Genomic DNA, 24,223 nt, shown 5'->3' with positions numbered 1-24,223 from the left:
TCAGTGGTGGTGGAGGCGAACTCAATAGGGTCTTTTAAGAGACTCCTGGATGAGTACATGGAGCTTAATAGGATGGAGGATTATAGGTAGGTCTAGAAGGTAGGGACGTGTTCGGCACAAATTGTGGGCCGAAGGGCCTGTTTGTGCTGTAGTTTTTCTATGTTTCTATCATCTTTGCAATCCTTTCCTCTACATCTCTGGAACTTTTCGCTGGCCTATAGAAAACTCCCAACAGCGTGACCTCTCCTTTCCTGTTTCTAACCTCAGCCCATACTACCTCAGTCGACGAGTCCTCATCAAACGTCCTCTCTGCCACCGTAATACTGTCCTTTACTAACAGTGCCACACCTCACCCTCTTTTACCACCTTCCCTGCTCTTACTGAAACATCTAAACCCCAGAACCTGCAACAACCATTCCTGTCCCTGCTCTATCCATGTCTCCAAGATGGCCACAACATCGAAGTCCCAGGTACCAACCCATGCTGCAAGTTCACCCACCTTACTCTGGATGCTCCTGACGTTGAAGTAGACACACTTCAAACCACCTTCCTGCCTGCCAGTACACTCCTGCGACCTTGAAACCTTATCCATGACCTCACTACTCTCAACCTCCTGTACACTGGAGCTACAATTCAGGTTCCCATCCCCCTGCTGAATTAGTTTAAACCCTCCCAAAGAGCATTAGCTCAACATCGAAGATGTTGACTATCTACCTTATCCATGCCCCTCATTATTTTATAGACCTCTGTAAGATCACCCCAAGCCTCCTACGCTCCAGGGAAGAAAGTGGCAGTCTCTTCTTATAACTCAGACCATCAAGCCCCGGTAACGTCCTCGTAAATCTTTTCTGCACTCTTTCTAGTTTAATAATATCCTTTTTATAATAGGATTACCAGAACTTTACAGAACTGTACACAGTATTCCAAGTGTGGCCTTAACAATATCTTGCAAAACTTCAACAAGACATCCCAATGCCTGTATTCTGACCAATGAAACCAAGCATGCTGAATGCCTTCTTCACCTTGTCCACCTGTGACTCCACTTTCAGGGAGCTATGAACCTGTGTTCCCAGATCTTTGTCCTATAACTCTCCCCAACACCCTACCATTAACTGAGTAAATCCTGCCCTAGTTCGATCTACCAAAATGCATCACTTCACATTTATCTAAATTAAACTCCATCTGCCATTCGTCAGCCCACTGGCCCAATTGATCAAGACCCCATTGCAATCCTAGATAATCCTCTTCACTGTCCACTATGCCACCAATCTTGGTGTCATCTGCAAACTTACTAACCATACCTCCTAAATTCTCATCCAAATCATTAATATAAATGACAAATAACAGTGGACCCAGCACCGATCCCTGAGGCATACCATTGGTCACAGGCCTCCAGTTTGAAAAACAACCCTCTACAACCACCCTCTGGTTCTGTCGTCAAGCCAACTTTGTATCCAATTGGCTACCTCATCCCGTGAGACTTAACCTTATGCAACAACCTACCATGCGGTACCCTGTCAACGGCCTTGTTAAAGTCCATGTACACAACATTGACTGCACTGCCCTCATCTACCTTCTTGGTTACCCCTTCAAAAAGCTCAATTAAATTTGTGAGACATGATTTTCCACTCACAAAGCCATGCTGACTGTCCCTAGTCAGTCCTAGCCTCTCTACATGCCGTAGATCCCATCTCTCTGAATACCTTTTGACAACTTACCCACTACAGATGTTAGGCTCATCGACCTGTAGTTCCTAGGCTTTTCCTTGCAGCCTTTCTTAAACAAAGGCACAACATTTGCTACTCTCCATCTTCAGGCAGCTCACCTGTGGCTATCGATGATTCAAATATCTCTGCTAAAGGACCCGCAACTTCCTCCCTAGCCTCCCACAATGTTCTGGGATACACTTCATCAGGTCCTGGGGATTTACCTACCTTGATGCACATTAAGACTTCCAGCACCTCCTTCTCTGTAATATGTACACTCCTCAAGACATCACTATTTATTTCCCCAAGTTCCCTAACATCCATATTAATGACTGAAGATTTGGCAGTACAAGGCAAAATATCAACATTTGTAGATGACACAAAACTTACCAACTTTGAATTTAGTTTATTCAATAATCCCCTTTTTAATTTTAAATGCACATAACCTCATTGTTCACCTCATTATGCAATAATCATGTTGATCTGTTACATTGCCATGGTAAACACTGACGCAAAATAATTATTAATATTTCTGCCATCTCTCTGCTGTTATCTATAGTGCTATCCTGTCTATTCTTTTCATGGTCCCATTCCATTCACAGACCTACTTTTCATTAGTACCTGTGAAATATTTGACTATTTTGTTTTATGATCCTTGATAATTCAATTTCACAGGGTGGAATCTGAGTCCCTCTGAAATCAATGGACTTTTGATTAATGTGGCATATTTTTCAGCCTCAATCCCACCGTAACCGGGTCATAATATTCCGTCCATGGTTCTTTGTTTTCCTGATTTTGTTTTACTTCTCTCCTAATCTCTCTGCATTCTCTTCAAGCATTCACTTCTCTACTATCTATGTGCTTAATGGCTGCCTATTTCCTAACTTCCAATTGTTTCAATGGGTGGGATTTTTCTCCCTCTCCTTGGCATATTTCGCAGTGGCGGCAGGCTTTGAACAACTCGCTGGCAGCGGGATCTTATGGTCCCGCCATTGTCAATGGGGTTTCCCAAAGACTTCCATACAGGGAAACCTGCTTTTGTTGTGAAGGACGAGCTGGTATTTATAAAGTGCCTCATTGCGCTTTTCGGCTCTCCAAAAAATTCACATCCTGTGATGTCAGAGTCACTGAGTCACTTACAGCACAAGAGGTGACCATTCAACCCATCGAATCCATACTGGATCTCTGTAGAGAAAACCAATAAGTCTGACTCTCCCATTTTATCCCCATAGCCCTGAACGCTCATTTTCCTCAAATGACCATTCAATTTCATTTTGAAATCATTGATTGGTTTCACTTTAACCACCCTCATAGGCAGCGAATTCCAGGTCATTATCACTCTGTGCAAAAGAATTTTTCCTGATATACCATTCTTCTCCCAACCAAAACCTTGCATCTGTCTCTGCAAGTCCTTGTACTAACATTTTTTTCTTGTCTACCTTATCCAAACCTATCACAAATTGGTTCACCTCAATCTGTTCTACTCTCAACCTCCTTTGCTCCAACCTAACCTTGTAGATAAAATATTTTATCATTGCCAGAACCATTCCTCTCACGCAGCCTCACCCTTTTCCTAAAGTGTGGTGACCAGAGCTGGATGCAATACTCAGGTTGTGGCCAAACGCGAGCTTTATAAAGATTCAACACAACCTCCCTGTTTTTGGACTCAATACAGGTACCTTTATTTATGAAGCCCAAGATCCGCAAAAACAACAGCCGAATCACAAACAGCAAGATCCCACAGACAGCAAGCTGAGCTTCATAACCAGTTAACCTATTTTCTACAAAGTTGATTGAGGGAGGTGTATTGGCCAGGAGGACTTTATTCCTCAAAATAATATTATGGGGCATTTTATGTTCATCAGAAAAGGCAGACAGGGCCTTAGTTTGTCTAAAAGAGGTCATCTCTGAGAATGTGGCAATCCCTCACTACTGCATTGAAGTGTCTATATATTGTATAAGCCGGGGCTCTGATCTTCAATCTTCTGAGGGAGGTCTGTTGCCATCAGGGGCAAGCCAACATTACAGAAATGGAAATATAGAATATAAATGATGGCTGGGTCCTTCAGTGCAGCACTGGGGAAGTGCAGTGATATCTGGTACATTTCCATGCCTTTACCTGTTCCCTCTCCTACCTGGTGGATTGAGGCCTCTGCTGTTCAATACTGTGCAACATTCACTTTGGACAGTCTCACTCACCAGAAATTGCTGCAGTTTCGATATTGTGTCTTCCAGCACCTTGCTATCCTCCTGAAGTTTTTCCATCAGCTTCCTCCACCGTGTCTGAACTGCCTCTAATTCCAGGTTAGGGGTCTTCTTAGCAGAAGTTAGCTCTTCCCCCATCCTTTGTGGCCCTGCAGCCAGTCTGTCCATTTCTGATTGATGCTTTGTCAACTCATCTTGTAAATTCTAGGATACCCAAGACAGAGAAAGTGTGTGTGAAAAGTAATTAAGAAATCAAGTGAACAGAGTGAGAAGTACAGTGGGAAAATAAAGAGAAAGTGAGAGAAAAAACAAGAGAAAGATGCAAACAGAGAGGCAGAGACAGGGAGCGACGCACCAACAGAGACAGCCACACACTCACACACACATATAAAGGTACACACAGAGAGAGAGATAGAGACACACACAGACAGAGGAGAGAGAACACAACACAGAGAGAGACACACAAGAGACAGAGAGAGAGAGACACAGAGAGAGACGAGAGGGATGCAAAGAGTGACACAGAGAAAAAGAGAGAAAAAGAGACACAGGAGAGGAACACAGGGACAGAGAGACACAGAGAGAGAGAGAGAGACACAGAGAGGGACGCACAAAGACAGAGAGAGAAAGAGAAAGAGGCAGAGAGAGAGAAAGAGGCAGAGAGAGAGAAAGAGGCAGAGAGAGAGAAAGAGGCAGAGAGAGAGAGGGGGGCAGAGAGAGAGAGGGGGGCAGAGAGAGAGGGGGGCAGAGAGAGAGGGGGCAGAGAGAGAGGGGGCAGAGAGAGAGGGGGGCAGAGAGAGAGGGGGGCAGAGAGAGAGGGGGGCAGAGCGAGAGGGGGGGCAGAGCGAGAGGGGGGGCAGAGCGAGAGGGGGGTCAGAGCGAGAGGGGGGGCAGAGCGAGAGGGGGGGCAGAGCGAGAGGGGGGTCAGAGCGAGAGGGGGGTCAGAGCGAGAGGGGGGTCAGAGCGAGAGGGGGGTCAGAGCGAGAGGGGGGTCAGAGCGAGAGGGGGGTCAGAGCGAGAGGGGGGTCAGAGCGAGAGGGGGGTCAGAGCGAGAGGGGGGTCAGAGCGAGAGGGGGGTCAGAGCGAGAGGGGGGCAGAGCGAGAGGGGGGCAGAGCGAGAGGGGGGGCAGAGCGAGAGGGGGGGCAGAGCGAGAGGGGGGGCAGAGCGAGAGGGGGGGCAGAGCGAGAGGGGGGGCAGAGCGAGAGGGGGGGCAGAGCGAGAGGGGGGCAGAGCGAGAGGGGGGGCAGAGCGAGAGGGGGGCAGAGCGAGAGGGGGGGCAGAGCGAGAGGGGGGGCAGAGCGAGAGGGGGGGCAGAGCGAGAGGGGGGGCAGAGCGAGAGGGGGGGCAGAGCGAGAGGGGGGCAGAGCGAGAGGGGGGGCAGAGCGAGAGGGGGGGGAGCGAGAGGGGGGGCAGAGCGAGAGGGGGGGCAGAGCGAGAGGGGGGCAGACGAGAGGGGGGGCAGAACGAGAGGGGGGCAGAACGAGAGGGGGGGCAGAGCGAGAGGGGGGGCAGAGCGAGAGGGGGGCAGAACGAGAGGGGGGGCAGAACGAGAGGGGGGGCAGAGCGAGAGGGGGCAGAGCGAGAGGGGGCAGAGCGAGAGGGGGCAGAGCGAGAGGGGGGCGCAGAGAGGGAGGGGCGCAGAGAGGGAGGGGGGCAGAGAGGGAGGGGGGCAGAGAGGGAGGGGGGCAGAGAGGGAGGGGGGCAGAGAGGGAGGGGGGCAGAGAGAGAGGGGGGGCAGAGAGAGAGGGGGGGGCAGAGAGAGAGGGGGGCAGAGAGAGAGGGGGGGCAGAGAGAGAGGGGGGCAGAGAGAGAGGGGGGGCAGAGAGAGAGGGGGGCAGAGAGAGAGGGGGGGCAGAGAGAGAGGGGGGCAGAGAGAGAGGGGGGGCAGAGAGGGGGGAGGCAGAGAGGGGGGGGGGCAGAGAGAGAGAGGGGGACAGAGAGAGGGGGAGGCAGAGAGAGGGGGGAGGGGGAGGCAGAGAGAGGGGGGGGGGGGCAGAGAGAGAGAACAAGAGAGAGGGTTACTGAGTGACCATTTCCAGTCAGGGTTGGGACAGTGACATTCTACTCGTGGTGCAAGTGCTGTTCAATATCCCACAATGTTTTATACTTAGGAATTTCAGTAACTAGGAAAAGTAGCCACAGTGCATTATTTATTGATAACTAGCTGCTCCTTACCACTGTATGTTTTAATGCATTCTGAGCAGTCTCCAGATTCATAACTGTACTCCAGTTTGATGTAACCTGTGCTTCGGACTGATCCAGCAACACTTTCAGGGTCTTTACAGCATCAAGGTTCCTGAGAGCCTTCCAAACCTTTTAATGAGAGATTACAATAGACCCAGTGAAGAACAAGGCTGCAGCAAAAGTGATTCATTGCAGTGAATGCACTCATACTTAAAAGAGTGCAAAAGCAGGAATTGCAATGTGTTCCATCATAAATTAAGTACACTTTGATGACTTTGAATTTATCTGGAGAACCCAGCAGATACAGAGTGCAAGAGTCAGACACCTTCGTATTGACACCGTGTTTAGACTTGCAAAGCTGAAACAATGTGAAGTTGAAATCAAAGAATTTGCATCAGTAGACCAATGCCCCGCCCCACACTTGGCCAGCACTGCCCCACCCTGCCCCTGGCCAGCACTGCCCCACCCCTGCCCAGCACTACCCCACCCTGCCCAGCACTACCCCACCCTGCCCAGCACTACCCCACCCTGCCCCTGCTCGCTATGCACTGCCCCACCCTGCCCCTGGCCAGCACTGCCCCACCCTGCCCCTGGCCAGCACTGCCCCACCCCACCCCTGCCAGCACTGCCCCACCCCGCCCCTGGCCAGCACCGCCCCTGGTCAGCACTGCCCCACCCCGCCCCTGGCCAGCACTGCCCCACCCTGCCCGCACTGCCCCACCCCGCCCCTGGCCAGCACTGCCCCACCCTGTCCCTGCCAGCACTGCCCCACCCTGCCCCTGCCAGCACTGCCCCACCCTGCCCCTGCCAGCACTGCCCCACCCTGCCCCTGCCAGCACTGCCCCACCCTGCCCCTGCCAGCACTGCCCCACCCTGCCCTTGCCAACAGTGCCCCACCCTGCTCCTGGCCAGCACTGCCCCACCCTGCCCCTGGCCAGCACTGCCTCACCCTGTCCCTGCCAGCACTGCGCCACCCTGTCCCTGCCAGCACTGCCCCACCCTGCTCCGATGTGGAGATGCCAGCGTTGGACTGGGGTGAACACAGTAAGAGTTTTAACAACACCAGGTTAAAGTCAACAGGTTTATTTGGTAGCAAATACCATTAGCTTTCGGAGCGCTGCTCCTTCGTCAGATGGAGTGGAAATCTGCTCTCAAACCCTGCCCCACCCTGCCAGCACTGCCCCACCCTGCCCCTGCCAGCACTGCCCCACCCTGCCCCTGCCAGTTATGCACTGCCCAAGCCTGGCCTAAACTATTCTATCACCAGCACGCATCTTTTTTTTGAATTGTAAAATACTGCATTGTACAATATTGCTTGAACAAGGCACTAAGATTATACAACATAAGGAATAGCAGCAGAAGTAGGCCATTCAGCCCACCAACCCGGTTCTGCATTTGATCAGATTGCAGCTGATCTGATTGTGGCTTTAATTCCATTTTCCTGTCTGGTCCCATAACCCTAGACTCTCTTGAAAATCAAAAATCTGTCTAACACAGCTTTGAATATATTCAATATCCCAGCCCCCAGTGATCTCTGAGGAAGTGAATTCCAAAGACTAAAAACCCTCAGAGAAGAAATTCCTCCTCATCTGTTTTAAATAGGAGAACCCTTGATTTTAAACATGTCCCCTGGCTTTAGATTTCATCACAAGAGGCAGCACCTCTCAGTAGCTATCCTGTCAATCCCCCTCAGAATCTTTTGATCAGAGTTCTCCAGTCTCACACGCCCCACTACCGCTGCCAATGAAAAGAGAATTTGACGCTCAGCCAAATCGCTGTTCACTGAAGCAGGACTGGAGAATCCCAGCTGCAGGAGAGATAAGAGAATTCCAGCCTATATGCTTCAATAAGATCACCTCTCAATCTTCTAAACTTCAGTAGGCCCAACCTACTCAACCTTTCCTCATAAGATAACCCCTTCACCCCACGCATTAGACTAGTGAACCTTCTCTGAACTACTTCCAATGCAAACATATCTCCCAAGTAAGGAGACCAAACATTCTGCAGTCTCTCTCCACTTAAATAATATTCTGCTTTTCTATTCTTCCTGCCAAAGTAGACAACTTCACATTTTCCCACATTATACAAGATACTGCACAGACAGAATCAAGGGGGCAGCTTGGGACAAGGCAGAAATAGTAAAGGCCACATTGTATCTACAGATTTGTGAGGAGCAGCACATGTCAAACTAATCTAGCTGAAGCTTTCACTCACATGGGGGACAGGGGAATATCTACAGATATTGTCTATATGGACCTCTAGAAGACATTTGTTAAAGTTTTGCGTTAGTACATTCTGGAAAACATGTCAAAGTGCTTGGAATTGGAACTAATCTTGTGGAATTGGGTTGTTAGTTGGTCGGCAGGTAGAAGACAGAGAAGAGAGCTAAAGGAAAGGTTCTCTGAATGGCAAGGTGTGGCAAATAGTGTTCCCCAGAGATCGCTATTGGAGTCTCAGCTTTTAATTGAAGGATATTTCTGCTCATTCAGTATTGGATGCCAAACAAGCTGTTTAATAATTTAGCAACTGTGGAGGAATTGTGAAAGGTGATGGTCAAATACAATTCTGTGCCTTTAGCATTCATATAAACTAAAGATGTGATTTTGGAAAGTGTTGTCATGGGGCAGGATGTAGGTGAGAAATTGGAGAAGGCCAAGGATAGATCCTCAGGACATAACTAGGTAACAGTGTGAGAGTGGGAAGTGAAACAATTTCAAATTATTTTCTGGCTATAATTCAATAGAAAAGAATGGAACCAGGTGAGAGGGTAACCACCTAACAGAACCCTGGAAAGATATGGAGTGAGTGCAGCACAGATTCACCAAAATAATTAAATCATGAGATCAGGTTGGAGAAACTTGGGTTGTAGTCCCTTGAGATTAGAAATTTGATCCAATTGAGTTATTTTAAATTATTAAGGAATTTGATAGTATCGACACACAGAAAAAATTTTCTCTGGTGAAAAATTATTTCCTGAATGAGGAGACATAAAATTAGTGATAGAACAGCAAGAAGAAATAGGAGCAGCAGTAGGGAATATGGCCTGCCGAGCCATATGATCGTGGCTGATCTTGGGCTTGAAGTCATTTTCCCACCCATTTCCCATGTCCCCCGGTTGACCTGAGGACTAAATACCTGTTTATCCCAGCCCTAAATATATTTAACAATGGCGCATCTACATCCCTCTGGGGGTAGATAAATCTAAAGATTCACAACCTTTTGAGTGGAGTGATTTCTCCTCACCTCAGTTCATGATCAGCCCCCTGTTCTGAGGTTGTGCCCCCATGTTTTAGACTTCCCAACCAGTGAAAACAATATCTCAGCATCTACTCTGTCAAGCCCCCTCAGAATGTTGAATGTTTCAATGAGGTCACGTCTCATTCTTCTGAACTTCATAAAACACCGATGAAATTTACTCAGCCTCTCATCATAGGCCAACATCCTTTCCACACCAAGGATTGTAATGGAAATGAAATTTTCTTCCATAAGGCTTCGGATGCTGGGGATCAACTGAAGTTCAAGTCTGAGATCAATAGGATTTCATTAGGTATAGATATCAAAGGAAGATAAATAGAGTTGAGTCCAACCCTGATCTAATGGCAGAACAAGCCCTAAGAGCTGATTGGCCTACTGCTGTTCCTATATTCCATGCAGTGACACCAGCACTTTCATAAACTGAAGTACAACAAAAATGCATCAGGAAGTAAGAAACATGCCAATGACTTGACAGTTTGCTTCAGGATAATCACAGGCCTACTTACCCCCTTGTGCCTGCTGTTTGTTCTGTAGTTTCTTCAGAAGTGATCTGACCCGGTGATTGAAATCATTAAGGTCCTCCCGGAGGTAGCTTGGAGCTCCAGGCTCATTGTGAAGCATTTCCCCACGAGCCATTAGTTTCTCTACACAAGGAACTACCTCATTCAGTTTGTTGATTTCATACTGCAGGAAAGAAAAATAAATACATTGTCCAAAACATTCTTATGGATTTACTTCTCTTTTGACCTGTAAATGAGCCAAATTTTACAGTTTGTCAATCCTTCTCTCCAACTTGACTAATTTTATTGCAATTTAACTGAAAAATGAGGAACAGAATAACTGGTAGTTAAGACTAAGAGTCATGCTGTAACTTACTCCAGTAATGCAGGTTAAGTGGGAACACAAGAGTGCATTCAACTCTCCACATGCTACACATCAGAATGGCAATATTTCTCGTCTTTAGTTCAGGTTTTGATCCAGGTTTTGCCAGGAATCAATGATGCACACTCTCATAGAGACTTATAAAATTCTAACAGGACTAGACAGAGTAGATGCAAGAAGGATGTTCCCGATGGTGGGGGTGTCCAGAACCAGGGGTCACATTCTGAGGATACAGGGTAGACCATTTAGACAGAGGTGATGCGACATTTCTTCACCCAAAGAGTGGTGAGCCCGTGGAATTCATTACCACAGGAAGTAGTTGATGCCAGAACATTGAATGTATTCAAGAGGCGGCTGGATATAGCACTTGGGGCGAATGGGATCAAAGGCTATGGGGAGAAAGTAGAATTAGGCTATTGAATTGGACGATCAGCCATGATCGTGATGAATGGCAGAGCAGGCTCGAAGGGCCAAATGGCCTCCTCCTGCTCCTATCTTCTATGTTTCTGTATGTTTCTATCCCTGGTGTGCAAGAGAGTTCATTAAACTATGTCAAAGTTTTCAAGAATGTTTTATAAAACCCTATTTCCACCCAGAGTTAACACACTAAGTAAATGCAATAAGCCTACAATAATAACCCATTGTTAAATACTTATTCTTTCCTTTGCTAAGTTGTCAAGAGTGACTCACTGTACGTTTCCATTCCTCTATTCTTGCTCACCAGACACCCGATAGGAGTATCCTTCACCCATACAATGCTCCAACTGGCAGCTTCCAAGCAAAGCATGACTAAGAGGAGCAGATTGGAGCAGAGGTTGGACCTGAGAAGCTGATTTGATTTGATTTGATTTATTGTCACATGTATTGGGATACAGTAAAAAGTATTGTTTACTGTTAACTCACAGTGACTTTTAAATATGATAATTTAGTTCCTGAGCAAAATTACAGAATGAGAACAGGTGGAAAGCAAAGTCATTATCAATAAATACAGATCTGTGCTGATTTCATGTAAAGTATTAGTGAGAGTCAGCCAGGCTAGAAAGGTCCAGAGAAGGAAGATGAAAAGGAAAAAGATAAATTAAGAGAAACTAGAGTGAAAAAACCAAAAGTTGAACAACTACAACTATCAGAATACTTCCTAAACATCCCCTAATGTTTTTCTATTTTCTCCTCCATTCCCCTAAATGTTGGAATGCAATTCATTAAGAGTTAATTGTCTTCCAATATCCAAACCAAGTGCCTACTTCTCATATATGAGAAGGCCTAGCAAGCCACACAGTTGTATCAGCATTTCAAGAAGGCAGCTCACCACCACCTTCTCATGGGCAACCAGGCATGGGCAATAAATCCAGGCCAGCCAGTAACGCCCATGTCCCACAAATTAATTTTAAAAAACGAACTCAGTGGATGTCAATAGATCATTCAACTGTAGAACATTCAACAGGGAATTTCAATCAGCCGATTTCTACACATTCGATTGGTGATATCTGGACAGAACATTATACATCTTTAGCAAGACAGACTCAGCACATCGACACACATCTTAGCATTTTCTCTGCTTTGTTAACAGAGATGGTAAATGTTGAACCTGCTCTAACACCAGATTCCTTTAAGCCTTTTCTCCAACTTATTTAACACCATTCATTAATGTATCCCAATCGTTCTTCCAATGTGTAACACTTCCTATTTCAACTGAATTTCGTCTTCCATAGTTCTGCCTATTGACAAACCTTCCCTACAACCTTGCCTATTTCCGTGTCATCAGGCTCAATTGCACTCTGAAGTTAGTGCCATTTGTGAATTTAACTTGGGTTCAATCCAGATTGTTTATATAGATTAGAAACAGTACTCATTACTTTCTCCATCGCTCCCTCACTCTCAGTAAACCCCTTACTCAAATTACCATGCTAATCCATTTAGGATCACATTTATTTGGTCTACGCTTATGTGTGCTGTGTTTGTATTTATCCTGAATCCTCAGTTGTATTTCCCTTAAGTTTATTTCTTTTTCATAGAACATAGAACATAGAAAGCCACAGCACAAACAGGCCCTTCGGCCCACAAGTTGCGCTGATCATATCCCTACCTCTAGGCCTATCTATAGCCCTCAATCCCATTAAATCCCATGTACTCATCCAGAAGTCTCTTAAAAGACCCCAACGAGTTTGCCTCCACCACCACCGACGTCAGCCGATTCCACTCACCCACCACCCTCTGAGTGAAAAACTTACCCCTGACATCTCCTCTGTACCTACCCCCCAGCACCTTAAACCTGTGTCCTCTCGTAGCAACCATTTCAGCCCTTGGAAATAGCCTCTGAGAGTCTACCCTATCCAGACCTCTCAACATCTTGTAAACCTCTATCAGGTCACCTCTCATCCTTCGTCTCTCCAGGGAGAAGAGACCAAGCTCCCTCAACCTATCCTCATAAGGCATGCCCCCCAATCCAGGCAACATCCTTGTAAATCTCCTCTGCACCCTTTCAATGGCTTCAACATCTTTCCTATAATGAGGTGACCAGAACTGCGCGCAGTACTCCAAGTGGGGTCTAACCAGGGTCCTATAAAGCTGCAGCATTATCTCCCGACTCCTAAACTCAATCCCTCGATTAATGAAGGCCAGTACGCCGTACGCCTTTTTGACCGCATCCTCCACCTGCGAGGCCGATTTAAGAGTCCTATGGACCCGGACCCCAAGGTCCTTCTGATCCTCTACACTGCTAAGAATGGTACCCTTCATATTATACTGCTGCTTCATCCCATTGGATCTGCCAAAATGGATCACTACACACTTATCCGGGTTGAAGTCCATCTGCCACTTCTCCGCCCAGTCTTGCATTCTATCTATGTCTCGCTGCAACTTCTGACATCCCTCCAAACTATCCACAACACCACCTACCTTGGTGTCGTCAGCAAACTTACCAACCCATCCCTCCACTTCCTCATCCAGGTCATTTATGAAAATGACAAACAGCAAGGGTCCCAGAACAGATCCCTGGGGCACTCCACTGGTCACTGACCTCCATGCAGAGAAAGACCCCTCCACAGCCACTCTCTGCCTTCTGCAGGCAAGCCAGTTCTGGATCCACAGGGCAACAGCCCCTTGGATCCCATGCCCTCTCACTTTCTCAAGAAGTCTTGCATGGGGGACCTTATCGAACGCCTTGCTGAAGTCCATATAGACCACATCCACCGCTCTTCCTTCGTCAATGTGTTTGGTCACATTTTCAAAGAACTCAACCAGGCTCGTAAGGCACGACCTGCCCTTGACAAAGCCGTGCTGACTACTTTTGATCATACTAAACTTCTCTAGATGATCATAAATCCTGTCTCTCAGGATCCTCTCCATCAACTTACCAACCACTGAGGTTAGACTCACCGGTCGGTAATTTCCCGGGCTGTCCCTGTTCCCTTTCTTGAATATAGGGACATCTGCAATCCTCCAATCCTCCGGAACCTCTCCCGTCTCCATCGACGATGCAAAGATCATCGCCAAAGGCTCCGCAATCTCCTCCCTCGCCTCCCACAGTAACCTGGGGTACATCCCATCCGGTCCTGGCGACTTACCAACCTTGATGCCATTCAATAGTTCCAACACATCCTCTTTCTTTATGTCCACATGCTCGATCCTTTCTGTCCACCGCAAACCAGCAGTACAACCACCCAGATCCCTTTCCACCGTGAATACCGAGGTAAAGTATTCATTAAGCACCTCCGCCATTTCTAACGGTTCCGCACAAACTTTTCCTCAAACACTGTTTTCTGGGGTACTAACATTGAGTTGAATTTTTGATGCTCTAATTTATTTCTTTCAATCAGGCTATGTGACAACACCCTGTAGAGTGTAGAGAGTTACATACCTGACAGGATTCTTTCAATGCAGCACTGGTTGCATACTTCAGCCAATCTTCTTTGGATTTCACAATCTTTTCAAGCTCTTGTAACTCTGAATAAATGCAGTTAATATCTTCTTGATACTGCATCTGACTTTTCAACTTGTCCATTTGCTGGTTGTTATCTTTCCAATCCACCAATACATTCTCCAGCATGTGCTTTACTTCCTCTGCTGGTCGTCCATCTGCAAGAAGTTTACATTGCACAAATATTATAGTGGGTAGAATGACTAAACACATAGCTAGACCTGCTTTCCATTTTCTGGGTGAATAAGATTGATCGTTTCATTACTATTTGAGTATCAAGGGTGCTTTCCAATTTAATTGCAAATAGGAAATTAGAATCTCAGCTCTTTTCCTCCCCATCTCTGAATTCACATCATCAGGTACAGGCCAGTCCCTCAGTGTTCCCTCCTTAATAATTGTTTAGGTTTGACCCAAAACTTGAAATATATCCGAATCCATTGCAAACACACAAAAGCCAAAAGATTAAACTTACACTGATGCTTCCCATACACTTGCTTTGCTGCTGAATAGTTTACCTTCAATAACAAAACTGACAAGGTGGCACTCTTGATGGCACTGCAAGCTTGTCCTCACACCAAAAGCAATAATTTCCGTAGTGTATCAGGCAATAATATCATCTTTAATGGCAGATCAATCTATTACAGTTGCCAGGAGAATAGAGTTGGGTGTAGAAGCAGAGGAGAAAAGTCAACTCGAACCCAAATCGAAGCAGATGTGCACAAGAAATAGCTTGCTGTCCCAAAAAGACAATTCCTAACTATCAGTGTACCCAACACCACTCCTTTAAAACATGCAAAACAAGTAACCTAACAACAATTTCAAAAAACAACTTTCCACCCATTCAGGGATCAATAATTGTACCAACAACTTGGATTTAGATAGTCAGGACAGAAAGGTGGCTCAGAACTTCATGGAGGGAGTCAGAAATTCCAACATGTGCTGTACTGCAGAAAAAAATCTTGAACTAGAAGCAGATTATAATCATTCTTAGAATAACTTCCCAAAAGAAACAAGAACTGGGCTCTTTGAAAGTAAGCCGCCTGATCTTTTAGGAAGTGGTGGGAGAGAAACCAAAACATACTAATTAGGGTATCACTTCAATCGTCAGAGAATTACACAACCAATTACTAACATACCTGTTGCAATTGTAAGGATACACATGTCTGATGATTGGACCATAACAATTCAGTACATTTAGAAAATAATGTAATTTTTATTTGAAGCCTAGAGTATTTCATAGAACATAGAACAGTACAGCACAGAACATAGAACAGTACAGCACAGAACATAGAACAGTACAGCACAGAACATAGAACAGTACAGCACAGAACAGGCCCTTCGGCCCACGATGTTGTGCCGAGCTTTATCTGAAACCAAGATCAAGCTATCCCACTCCCTATCATCCTGGTGTGCTCCATGTGCCTATCCAATAACCGCTTAAATGTTCCTAAAGTGTCTGACTCCACTATCACTGCAGGCAGTCCATTCCACACCCCAACCACTCTCTGCGTAAAGAACCTACCTCTGATATCCTTCCTATATCTCCCACCACGAACCCTATAGTTATGCCCCCTAGTAATAGCTCCATCCACCCGAGGAAATAGTCTTTGAACGTTCACTCTATCTATCCCCTTCATCATTTTATAAACCTCTATTAAGTCTCCCCTCAGCCTCCTCCGCTCCAGAGAGAACAGCCCGAGCTCCCTCAACCTTTCCTCGTAAGACCTACCCTCCAAACCAGGCAGCATCCTGGTAAATCTCCTCTGCACTCTTTCCAGCGCTTCCACATCCTTCTTATATATCTATGATATATCTATCATAAATCTATGATATTTTATTTTTTCCCTGTTAGAGACAGCTGCATGTTTTTCAATGTACTTCAATTAACTTTTTGTGGCAGCTTATTCAGGTTTTTATAATTAATTGCTATGATTTTTATAAATAAAGGGAGCGCCAGAGAAAAAACACCTAAAAGTTTAACCTTCCTCTGATTTCATGCTCACGTCACACAATATTACACAGTGTGCTACTTATAATGTTCCAAAGTCAGCAATGCTTACTGCCTTCAAGACGTCATAACTCTGATCATGGAGCTTTGGGATCATATATGAAGATTAAATCAATGCATCAATTTATATCTGAAGTTGCTAACACAAAATGCAGATTTATCAATTAATAAGACAAAAACAGCTCTTTCCAAACATGCAGGCCAACAAAATTCAAACAGGTCAGGCCAGTGATGTCAAGAATCATAGAATCCTTACAGTGCAGAAGGAGGCCATTCGGCCCATCGAGCCTGCACTGACAACCCAGGTCTTATCCCTGTAACCCCATGTACTCAGCATGCTAATCCCCCTGACACTAAGGGGCAATTTAACATGACCAATCAACCTAACCCACACATTTTTGGACTGTGGGAGGAAACCAGAGCACTCGGAGGAAACCCACACAGACACGGGGAGAATGTTCAAGCTCCACACAGGCAGTGACCCAAGGCCAGAATCAAACCGGATCCCTAGCACTGTGAGGCAGCAGTGCTAACCACTGTGCCACCGTGCTGAAACTTGAAAAAAGTAAAGATTTAAAAATTGGATAAAATAAAGATTAAAGAAGTTTGGATAAAATAAAGGTTGAAGAATGGGATTAAAGAGGAATTGCTAAGAGTGCAGCTGTATGAAGCAGTTTTGATATGCGAATTAGCTTAGAAGCAGGGTAAACAGCTATTTACTTAAATGAAGTGGGGAACAATAGAGTAGAGAACTTTAGATGTTAAAACTGCAGAAGTGATCATTTCAAAGTTGCATCATAAGAATACAGTTCACACTTATATGCTCAAAGCTTGGCTTCTAACGCGAGTCACTTAGATAGAAGAGCGAAAGGGAAGTATTGTATAACAGTAGCTAGGTAGCTCTGTACTGACAGAAGCAGGAAGTGGAGTGGGGAGAGAAGGGAAGCAGTTGATAAGCAGTTACCACCATACCCATATCTAGCTGTAAAGGGAAACTCTCTCAGAAAGCAGAATTCTAGAGTAGAAGTTGCTGATTTGAAAACCTGAGAAAAAATTATGCTGATCCAAATAAAGGCTTCCTAAACTTAAAGACAACTTGTGGGTGCTAACTATTTGCTGAATTTAGCTCAGAGTTTTACTGTATGAGATGTTCTTTTGGAACAAGGGACATTTCTCAGAGTTCAGGAACGTAGCAGGGCGACACGGTAGCACAGTGGTTAGCACTGCTGCTTCACAGCTCCAGGGACCTGGGTTCGATTCCCGGCTTGGGTCACTGTCTGTGTGGAGTTTGCACATTCTCCTCGTGTCTGCGTGGGTTTCCTCCGGGTGCTCCGGTTTCCTCCCACAGTCCAAAGATGTGCAAGTTAGGTTGATCGGCCATGCTAAAATTGCCCCTTAGTGTCCTGGGATGCGTAGGTAGAGAGGGATTAGTGGGTAAAATATGTAGGGATATGGGGGTAGGGTCTGGGTGGGATTGTGGTTGGTGCAGGCGCGATGGGCCAAATGGCCTCTTTCTGTGCTGTAGGATTTCTAAGATAGATGGGTCGGAGTTACATCCAGAATATAGTGGGTGTGTGTAGCCATTATTGTAGTTAAGTGTACCTTGATTTTGTATTGTGGTCAGTCTTGCTGTGTGTTTTACATGTTAATGAACATTCTTTTCTTTGAAGGTTTATAACAAGACTGGACCATTCATTCCTCACTGGTTTGCATATCTTTTCTCACATTATACCAAATTGAAAAAATACACTCTTAAGAACTGGCGTTCCAAATTACCCTTCAGGGTTTTGGGATACTCTCACGTTCAACATCAGCGGGGTTCTTAGCAAGTTCACTGTTAACTAGGTTAACGGTGAACTTGAGATAAAAACAAAATAGCAAAACAAATAACAAGATTAGCAAGCGTCTAGAGGAATACTGAGATGTGATTTGCCCAGTAACAAGATTAGCAGGCGTTTAGAGAAATTGAGGTACTAAATTGCCATGTCAGAAACATTGTTTACCAGATATCAGTGGGGCTATAGAAAATGACAACATCTAAAGTCAACAAATTTGAGAGATAGCCAAATCCACAGGATGGGATATCTAAGCAGCTGGTACAAGTGCTAGCGCCTTCTTTGGGGAGGGAGGCAAGTTTTCCATCCAACAGCCAGACAGGCCAGAAATCTTCAGGGAGGCCAGTTTCATCTATGATCAGAGCCATTGGAGCCCTGTTCCATTCAACATCTAGAGTCCTGGCAGATTACGGATATTATCTTCCAAATAAGCAGGTTTAGTGCCTTCACTGACCAGGAAAAGGCATTTTCCCAGCCTTGGTCATCTAAGCTGTATTGAAACATAGAAACATAGAAAAACTACAGCACAAACAGGCCCTTCAGCCCACAATTTGTGCCGAACACGTCCCTACCTTCTAGACCTACCTATAACCCTCCATCCTATTAAGCTCCATGTACTCATCCAGGAGTCTCTTAAAAGACCCTATTGAGTTCGCCTCCACCACCACTGACGGCAGCCGGTTCCACTCGCCCACCACCCTCTGTGTGAAAAACTTACCCCTAACATCTCCCCTGTACCTACCCCCCAGCACCTTAAACCTGTGTCCTCTCGTAGCAGACATTTCCACCCTGGGAAAAAGCCTCTGAGAATCCACCCGATCTATGCCTCTCAACATCTTATACACCTCTATTAGGTCTCCTCTCATCCTTCGTCTCTCCAAGGAGAAAAGACCGAGCTCCCTCATAAGGCATGCCACTCAATCCAGGCAACATCCTTGTAAATCTCCTCTGCACCCTTTCAATCTTTTCCACATCCTTCCTATAGTGAGGCGACCAGAACTGAGCACAGTACTCCAAGTGGGGTCTGACGAGGGTCTTATATAGCTGCATCATTATCCCCGGACTCCTAAACTCAATCCCTCGATCGATAAAGGCCAGCACATCATACGCCTTCTTAACCACCTCCTCCACCTGCGGGGCCGATTTTAGAGTCCTATGGACCCGGACCCCAAGGTCCTTCTGATCCTCTACAGTACTAAGTGTCTTTCCCTTTATATTGTACTCCTTCATCCCATTTGACCTGCCAAAATGGACCACGACGCATTTATCTGGGTTGAAGTCCATCTGCCACTTCTCTGCCCAGTCTTGCATCCTATCTATGTCCCTCTGTAACTTCTGACATCCCTCCAGACTATCCACAACCCCACCAACCTTCGTGTCGTCGGCAAACTTACCAACCCATCCCTCCGCTTCCTCATCCAGGTCATTTATGAAAATGACAAACAGCAAGGGTCCCAGAACAGATCCCTGGGACACTCCACTGGTGACCGACCTCCATTTAGAAAAAGACCCATCTATACCCACTCTCTGCCTCCTTTGGGCAAGCCAGTTCTGGATCCACCGGGCAGCAGCCCCTTGGATCCCGTGCCCTCTCACTTTTTCTAGAAGTCTTGCATGGGGGACCTTATCGAATGCCTTGCTAAAATCCATATAAACCACATGGCTGCGTGGTAACTGTGAGCTGGATTTCACTTATATTTACTAAAGTGGATGTTGTTTGGGGAAAGGAGTGTCTTAATGAGCTCAGTGAATGTGGGTATCTTTTGGGAACAAGAGGTAATTTCAGATAAAACAGTGTGTTTAGTTATTCATATATTTAAGTGCCATAGTGCATATTAGTCTTTCTTGTTGTGTGTTTTTTCTTTTTTTTACTTTATTACCCTTTATTAATTGTTTACACAACAACTGGACTGGTTCCTCACTGGGTCCTCACATTATTCCAAACAAATATACAACACTAAGAACCAGTGTTTCAAGTTATCCTTCAGTGTTTTGAGACACTCTCACAGGTAACATCAACAGGGTTCTCAACACCAAGTTTCAAACATCTGACAGGAGAACAAGAGAAATTAATGCATGGTTAGTTATCACAATTTTACCATCCAAATGCTAGTTGAATTCATACTCAATAAACTAACTTACAAATTCTAATTCTTAGGACTCTATAGAACAAGAGTGTGAACCACGCTCATTACATTCAGACTTGATACGGTTTTACCTTTCTCCATTGATTCAAGCAAGGCCTGTCCCATCAGCATTATTTCCTTTGATTGTCTCTCTTTTTCAGCCTTTTCTTTTTCTAAAACCTACAGACACCAAATTAATTGAACAAATTTAAGGTCAATGTTTAGACATCACTCATTTATTGACATATAAATATAAATATTCAAAAAACTCAAGAATGCAGGAATTGTAACTATCCTCAAGAAGAGAGATAAATCATGCTGTGGAAACTATTGAGGTATTTCACTCGTGTCTATAGTAAGAAAAATCCTGATGTGCATTCCCCTGAATAGCCTACTTCCTGTGGCTGAGGAAACCATCCCAGAGACACAGTGTGGCCTTAGACCTTCCAGACAAATTAAAGAAAAACTGACAGCAAAACCAGGAACTCTTCTAAAAACAAAATACTGTGGACACTGGAAATCTGAAATAATAACAGAAAATACTAAATAAACGCTGGATAAACTCAACAGGCCAGGCAACATCTATGGAGTAACAGAGTTAACGTTTCGGGTCTAAATGACCCTTCTACGAGTTCAGCCTCCACAGATGCTGCCAGACCTGCTGCATTTAACCAGCATTTTCTATTTTTATCCCAGGAACTCGTCCTTGCATTCATCCATCTGACCAAAGTATCTGCCTCAGCAAATTGCGACATTCTGTATATTGCAATCCTGCAACTATTTCATGATGATGTGGCTACCATTGTCTTGTGTAGGAGATCGGAAACACTTCCCTTCAAAAACTGAACCCGTGTCATGTAAGGCAGTGTCACAGCCCCCATGCTATTTACCACTTACCTGACAGAGGCTATTAACCTCAATGATCAACTGTCCTCTGGTGTCAGTACTAATTCGGGGTGACACGTGGCACAGTGGTTAGCACTGCTGTCTCACAGTGCCAGGGACCTGGGTTCAATTCCCGGCTTGGGTCACTGTTTGTGCGGTGTCTGCATGTTCTCCCCGTGTCTGCTCCAGGGGATTTTCACAGTGGCTTCATTGCAGTGTTAATGTAAGCCTACTTGTATAAATAAACTTTAAACTAATACCACCTAGATGGAAAACCTCAGTCACCTCCATGCAAAACTAAACCATCGATTTACATGATCTGCAGTTTGTAAATGACTCGATCTCTTCAATTCTACACACCAAAGACTTGGCCTGTCCTTGAATGTTGTCAAAACAAAGCTTATATCAACCTACACCTGGTCAGCCAAATATTAATGTTGAAGGAGGTACTGTGGAGTATGTTAACTACTTCCCATACCTTGGCAGCTACCTCTCTCAAGAGACCACTACTGATGAAGGGATCCAATACCGAATCACTGTGCCAGCTCAGCCTTGTACAAACTGCAAAGACCTCCGCAAGTCAACAGCAGTGCTAGTGTGCAGAGCAGTTGACGTTACGTTACCACACACCTGTACTGCAGTGAGACCTGGAATGTGTCAGGGACACAAGGGCACTAGAGAAATTCCATCTGCCTCTGCCACCATCTCAGGATTCAATGTGAAGACAGCTGGCAAACACAAGTATCCTTGAAGCAGCTTCTCAAATATTCAGGCAGAACTTCAACAAAATTAACTATAATGTCGTGGACACTGCTCAGATGATCAAAGAAGGTCTTCCTCGCCAGAACCTGCTGTCTGAACTCTAAAGCAGCCAGCATTCTGGAGGGGACAAAGAAAATGCTTCAAAGGCTCAAGCTCTCCTTGAAGTACAGTATCCCTGACATTAATGATTAGGAGTTTATTACCAATTGTTCAAAATGGTGACAACTTATCCATCAATCTGCATTAAGTTTTGAGTCACAACGTCAATGAAGAGGCCGAACAGTGGCAGAGAAGGAAAAGAGAATAGATCGTGTACTCCAGATCTCACTATCTCGTCGGTATCCTGCCCTGTATGTTCAAAGATCAATAGGTTGAGAATTGGCCTGTTCAATCGCACGAAGACTCATGTCAAAAACTCATGATCCTGAGTAGACATCATACTTGAATTGGGGGACTGCCAACAATGATCTCAACTCCACCTTCCCATCCTATCCCCATATCCCTTAACTCCCTTAGTAGTCAAAAATCTATCAACCTTTGCTTGAATATACTCAACAACTGAGTATCTATAGCTCTCTGGTATAGAGAATTTCAAAGATTCACAACAAAGATTCTTGAGTGTAGAAATTGTTCATCTCAGTCCCAAAAGGCTGACTCCTAATTCTGATATTGTGACTCTGCAAGTGATACATTTCCTCAGCATCTATCCAGCTATTGAGTGCTTTAAAAATTTTAATTAGATCACTTCTCATTCTTCAAAACTCCAGGGAAGATAAGTTTATTCTATTCAACGTCTCTTCATAGGGCAACCTCCCCCATTCCAGGATCTAGTCTAGTTAACGTACGTCCATTGTATTCCCTCTGAGGCAAGTCTGTCCTTCCTTAGGTAAGAATACCAAAACTGGACAGAGTACAAATATCCCCTGTTTAGACTGCTATCCAGTAACACTTTTCCATTTTAGAGCAGTTTGACCCCAAAGGGGCCTCCTCAAATAACCCTGCCAGCCTCGACCTAAATTTTCAGTTTAGCCTGGTGGATTTGTTATTACTGTGTAAGCATTAACAAGAGTGTCAAAATTCCGTTTCAATGTGAATCCTTTTGTTGTTTTCTACTTTCACACCTACCTAAAATTTTTGCTAATACAGTGCATTAGAGGTTATGAGCGGGATTTTCCGGCCGCACTCACCCCGAAATCAGAAAATCCTGCCCGAGGTCAACGTGCTTTTCTATGGCCTGCCCCTCACCCGTTACAACTTTCATGGCAGGTAGAATGGGAACATTTGACCCTATGTCTAGACACAGAGTATACCTTAATGTTTCCAACTTATTACAAAAGAGTTTAGCCGAAAATTAAGCCTCCGTTTTTTTTATTTCCCCCTCCCCCACCCCACTGCAGTGGAAGCTGGAGTTGTTTCTGGATTTCTCCAGCAGCAGCTATTTCAGGAGATACTGCCAAAGTAAACTCAATGATGCTTCACCGAAAGCCCATCGTCTGAGGGAAGCAGGGAAACTGTCTCATCTGTCGTATTAATTGACTCACTTGACTTTATCCCTAAAATTCAAATTATCAATTAACAGACTCAACAGTTTCCATTTAATCTTTTGCTCCAAAAACAAATCTTTGGAATTGCAAACTTACCTTCATTTTTTCCTTCATGCCAGAAATATTTTTCTGCCTCCTGAATTCACTGAACATCATGGCTTGAATCTCACACTTAGATTTATCAATCCAATTCAGGAGCTCACCAGCATCCGCATCGAATCTAATAGGATAATGGCGCATTAGTACACCCATTACAGACACTGGACAAAATTCATAATCGTGTTACAAAAAATAATGGTTTCATTATCAGAGGTCTGATACCCATAATACGCCTGGTCCATTTCTCATGTGAGGATAAGGTGTACCATTATAGTGAAATTCATGCATTTTCAAATTCCTGCACTGGTGCAAGGAGGTAGGGGCAAGCAGTGTAATAAGTCAGCCAGAACTCAAGTCTGAAACATGTGCATTGATGTTGGGTCATCACCAGATTGTGATTGGCTTTGATGAGAGTTAATTATATAATGGGGGGCACGGTAGCACAGTGGTTAGCACTGCTGCTTCACAGCTCCAGGGACTTGGGTTCGATTCCCGGCTTGGGTCACTGTCTGTGTGGAGTTTGCACATTCTCCTCGTGTCTGCGTGGGTTTCCTCCGGGTGATCCGGTTTCCTCCCACAGTCCAAAGATGTGCAGGTTAGGTTGATTGGCCATGCTAAAATTGCCCCTTAGTGTCCTGGGATGCGTAGATTAGAGGGATTAGCGGTTAAAATATGTAGGGATATCAGGGTGGGATTGTGGTCAGTGCAGACTCGATGGGCCGAATGGCCTCTTTCTGTACTGTAGGGTTTCTATGATTTCTATGATTATCCTGATGCTCAGTTCTAGAATGCAAATAAAGAATGACACTTAGGCG

At 45.2% G+C, this 24,223-nt stretch overlaps 1 protein-coding gene across 1 annotated transcript in view; it reads right to left on the bottom strand.

Annotated features, from left to right (window-relative positions):
• LOC144504716 (utrophin-like) overlaps positions 1-24,223 on the bottom strand; it is a 631,247-nt gene that overhangs the window by 467,963 nt on the left and 139,061 nt on the right. Inside the window, 7 exon segments of the mRNA XM_078230463.1 lie at positions 3,906-4,115; positions 6,085-6,201; positions 6,203-6,222; positions 9,855-10,032; positions 14,090-14,307; positions 20,211-20,298; positions 23,406-23,529. Of these exon segments, the coding sequence (XP_078086589.1) occupies positions 3,906-4,115; positions 6,085-6,201; positions 6,203-6,222; positions 9,855-10,032; positions 14,090-14,307; positions 20,211-20,298; positions 23,406-23,529 (955 nt within the window).

The sequence above is a fragment of the Mustelus asterias genome, chromosome 15, assembly GCF_964213995.1.
Source record: "Mustelus asterias chromosome 15, sMusAst1.hap1.1, whole genome shotgun sequence".
Lineage (NCBI taxonomy): Eukaryota > Metazoa > Chordata > Chondrichthyes > Carcharhiniformes > Triakidae > Mustelus > Mustelus asterias.
The sequence above is the reverse complement of the archived record's forward strand: the minus strand, read 5'-3'. Positions and strand labels throughout refer to the sequence as shown.